General features: G+C 52.4%; 1 protein-coding gene across 2 annotated transcripts in view; it reads left to right on the top strand.

Moving 5' to 3' along the window:
* The window catches only part of TMEM9B (TMEM9 domain family member B), a 17188-nt gene extending 13736 nt beyond the window's left edge, over window positions 1-3452 (top strand). Inside the window, exon 5 of one of the 2 annotated variants that reach the window (XM_082270794.1) lies at window positions 3067-3452. In XM_082270794.1, the coding sequence (XP_082126920.1) occupies window positions 3067-3222 (156 nt within the window). In that variant the 3' untranslated portion in view covers window positions 3223-3452. Of the gene's footprint in view, window positions 1-3063 lie in introns of both variants that reach the window. The other variant, XM_082270793.1, reaches the window with a different exon arrangement.
* Window positions 3453-4081: the final 629 nt, after the last annotated feature.

Raw genomic sequence — 4081 nt, 5'->3', positions numbered from 1 at the left:
CCCCGGTTACTGTCCTCAGCTACCCCCCCTTCATATTACTGTCCTCAGCTACCCCCCCCTCCTTCATATTACTGTCCTCAGCTACCCCCCCCTTCATATTACTGTCCTCAGCTACCCCCCCTTCAAATTACTGTCCTCAGCTAACCCCCCCCATATTACTGTCCTCAGCTACCCCCCCTTCATATTACTGCCCCCCCATTACTGTCCTCCCCTACCCCGTCCCCCCCTCATATTACTGTCCTCCGCTCCCGTCGTTACTGTTCTCAGCCCCCAATTACTATCCCCAACTCCCCCCGGTAACTGTCCTCAGCTACCCCCTCTCCTATTACTGTCCTCAGCTACCCCCCTCCCTCATATTACCGCCCCCCCCCCCCAATTACTATCCCCAGCTCCCCCCCGGTTACTGTCCTCATCTGCCCCCTCTCATATTAATGTCCTCAGCCACCCTCCCCTTCATATTACTCTCCCCCCCCCCCACATTACTATCCCCAGCTCCCCCCGGTTACTGTAATCAGCTACCCCCTCCCTCATATTACTGTCCTCCCTTAATTACTATTACTTCCGCTGTTACTGTTCTCAGCCCCCAATTGCTATCCCCAGCTCCCCCCGGTTACTGTCCCCCCCTCATATTACTGTCCTCCTCTCCCCCCCCATTACTATGCCCAGCTACCCCCCCCCCCCGGTTACTGTCCTCCGCTCCCGCTGTTACTGTTCTCAGCCCCCAATTACTATCCCCAACTCCCCCCGGTTACTGTCCTCAGCTACCCCCCCCCTCATATTACTGACCCCCCCCCCATTACTGTCCCTAGCTCCCCCTACCCCCTCATATTACTGTCCTCAGCTACCCCCCCCCCCTCATATTACTGTCAATTAGAAAATAAAAATTAGGCAAGGATCGGATCCGATATACGGTCAAGCCAAAGGGCTGGAAGGGTAGACGGACCGCAACCCGCCAAAGGCATGGGACTTTAGAGGCATAGATACGGTGGTGGAAGCAATTTATCCAACGAGGACCATAGTATAATATAAAAAAGATTTTATTCCAAATACAATTTGCTTTAAAACCATAGAAAAACAGACGTACATTTACATTTCAAAATAAGATAAGTGAATCGCGAGTAGTAGTAATGGATCACATAGGTCCTACATGTTTCGTCGGGGTATAGACCCTCTAGGATTGGCTTCTTCAGGGACCAAAAACATGTAATCCATCTACTGGTTCTAAACGATAAGACATAGCGTATATCAAATGGACATGAAGATGTCATGGAATCATATATACATAAATGCTAGCAGATGTGTCTGGCATAGTAAAGATGACGCCCTATCAAAGTACAACATGTTTATGTAGCAAAAGGCTTCCCATTTTATTTTAGACAAAAGATGACATCTGTTTGAAATGACAGCCATCCATGATGCAAGGAATAGCACAGTAATGACTCGTATTATTGTCCTCAGCTCCCCCTGGTTACTGTCCTCAGCTCCCCCTGGTTACTGTCCTCAGCTCCCCCTGGTTACTGTCCTCAGCCCCCCCAATTACCATCCTTAGCGTTACCTATGCAAATACAAATGCATTACTATGCATTACTGTCCTCAGCTGCCCCCCATTACTTTCATCAGCCCCCCATTACTGTCCTCAGCCCCCCATTACTGTACTCAGCTGCCCCCCTCGCATTACTATCCTCAGCTGCCCCCCTCACATTACTATCCTCAGCTGCCCCCCTCACATTACTGTCCTCAGCCCCCCATTACTATCCTCAGCTGCCCCCCTCACATTACTATCCTCAGCTGCCCCCCTCACATTACTATCCTCAGCTGCCCCCCTCACATTACTATCCTCAGCCCCCCATTACTGTCCTCAGCTGCCCCCCTCACATTACTATCCTCAGCTGCCCCCCTCACATTACTGTCCTCAGCCCCCCATTACTGTCCTCAGCTCCCATCCTGATTACTGTCCTCAGCCCCCCATTACTGTCTCAGCTCCCACCTCGATTACTGTCCTCAGCCCCCCATTACTGTCCTCAGCTCCCACCCTGATTACTGTCCTCAGCCCCCCATTACTGTCCTCAGCTCCCACCCTGATTACTGTCCTAAGCCCCCCATTACGGTCCTCAGCCCTACCCTGATTACGGTCCTCAGCCCCATCCTAATTACGGTCCTCCGCTTCCCCCAGTTACTGTTTCAGCCCATCCCCATTACTGTCCTTAGCCCCCTTTTACTGTCCTCAGCTCCCCCCCGGTTACTGTCCTCAGTGTTACCTATACAAATGCGCTACTGTCCTCAGCTTCCCCATTACTGTCCTCAGCAGCCCCCCCACTACTGTCCTCAGGTTCCCCCCCCCTTCACATTACTGTCCTCAGCCCCCCCCCCTGTTTTACTATTCCCAGCCACCCCCTCACATTACTAACCCCCCCCCCCCCCCCCATTTAACTGTCCTCAGCCTTACCTATACAAATGTAACACTGTCCTCAGCAGCCCCCCCATTACTGTCCTCAGCTTCCCCATTACTATCCTCAGGTTCTCCCCCCCCCCTTTCATGCTACTGTCCTCAGCTACCCCCCCCTCCCCTCACATTACTATCCTCAGGTTCTCCCCCCCCCCCCTTTACATTACTGTCCTCAGCTACCCCCCCCCCCTCACATTACTGTCCTCAGCAGCCCCCCCATTACTGTCCTCAGCAGCCCCCCATTACTGTCCTCAGGCCCTCCCCCCTTCACATTACTGTCCTCAGCCCCCCCACGTTTTACTGTTCCCAGCCTCCCCCCTCACATTACTCCCCCCCCCCCCCCCATTTTACTATCCTCAGCGTTACCTATACAAATGTAATACTGTCCTCAGCAGCCCCCCATTACTGTCCTAAGCTTCCCCATCACTGTCCTCAGGTTCTCCCCCCCCCCCCTTTCAGGTTACTGTCCTCAGCTACCCCCCCCCCCCCTCACATTACTGTCCTCAGGTTCTCCTCCTCCCCCCCCCCCCCCTTCACATTACTGTCCTAAGCCCCTCCCCACTTTACTGTACTTTTACGGTTACTCTACACTAACCTCACTTGTGTTCTCCCCCCAGCAGGACCATCAGCCTTTCGCCAACGCCCACGATGTGCTTGCGCGATCCAGAAGCCGCGCCAACGTATTAAACAAAGTGGAATACGCCCAGCAGCGCTGGAAGCTGCAAGTGCAAGAACAGCGCAAGTCCGTGTTCGACCGCCACGTCGTTCTGAGCTAAAGTGGACGCCTGGCAGAGGAAGACGCCGCCGCCGTTCTGATCTCCCCGTCTTCCCGCTCACGTTTATCCTCCCCCGGCGGCCGCACTTTGTGTACCTCCCATTCGGAGGTTCCTGTGGACATTTGATGGACTCCATCCTGCCGAAGCTTCCTGCAATGGCGTTGTAGATACGCGGAGTTCTCATAGAAAGGGTTAATATATTCTCTTCCCGTCACGGATGTAATATTGTATTTAGCGATTTTTTTTTTTTTTTTTTTTTTTTTTTCGCCTTGTTAACCCCTTCCTCGTGATGCCGACATCTTTGTTAATTGGTCTCCCGCGGGTGAGCTGGTTTCATGAAACGAGGAAAGAAAGTTGGAAACCGGTTCCTGCTACATTATCAGAACAGACCAGAAGCCGGGCTACGCGTTTCTGTAATGCATTCCTTTTGTGTGGAACGCGTAAGCGCTAGCTGCCTGAGTTTTTGGGATTTTACCCTCCACTTCCTTGCAATGCCGACATCTTCATTAATAAAAGGACTTGGGGGTGCCGCTTTGTAGCTCTCACTCTTGTCATTGGGTCCCTGTCTGCTCAGCTGCACATGGGCTCTCTCCGCCCACCTCCCACAGGCTCCTCCCACAACACCCCTTTTCCTGTTTCTAATTGGTCTCCCGCACATGAGCCGGTATTTCATGAAACGAGGAAAGAAAGTTGGAAACCGGTTTCTGCTACATTATCAGACTGATACAGACTAGACTCCGGGCTACGCGCTTCTGTAATGTATAATTTTTGTGTGGAACGCGTAAACGCCAGCTGTCTAAGTTTTTATTTTCACCTTCCTTGTGATGCCGACATCTTCATGAATTAAAGGACTTGGGGG

This window comes from Pelophylax lessonae (assembly GCF_965119305.1).
Source record: "Pelophylax lessonae genome assembly, chromosome: 10".
In the NCBI taxonomy this organism is placed as follows: domain Eukaryota; kingdom Metazoa; phylum Chordata; class Amphibia; order Anura; family Ranidae; genus Pelophylax; species Pelophylax lessonae.
Note: the sequence above shows the minus strand (reverse complement) of the source record. Positions and strands in the feature narration are given on the sequence as shown.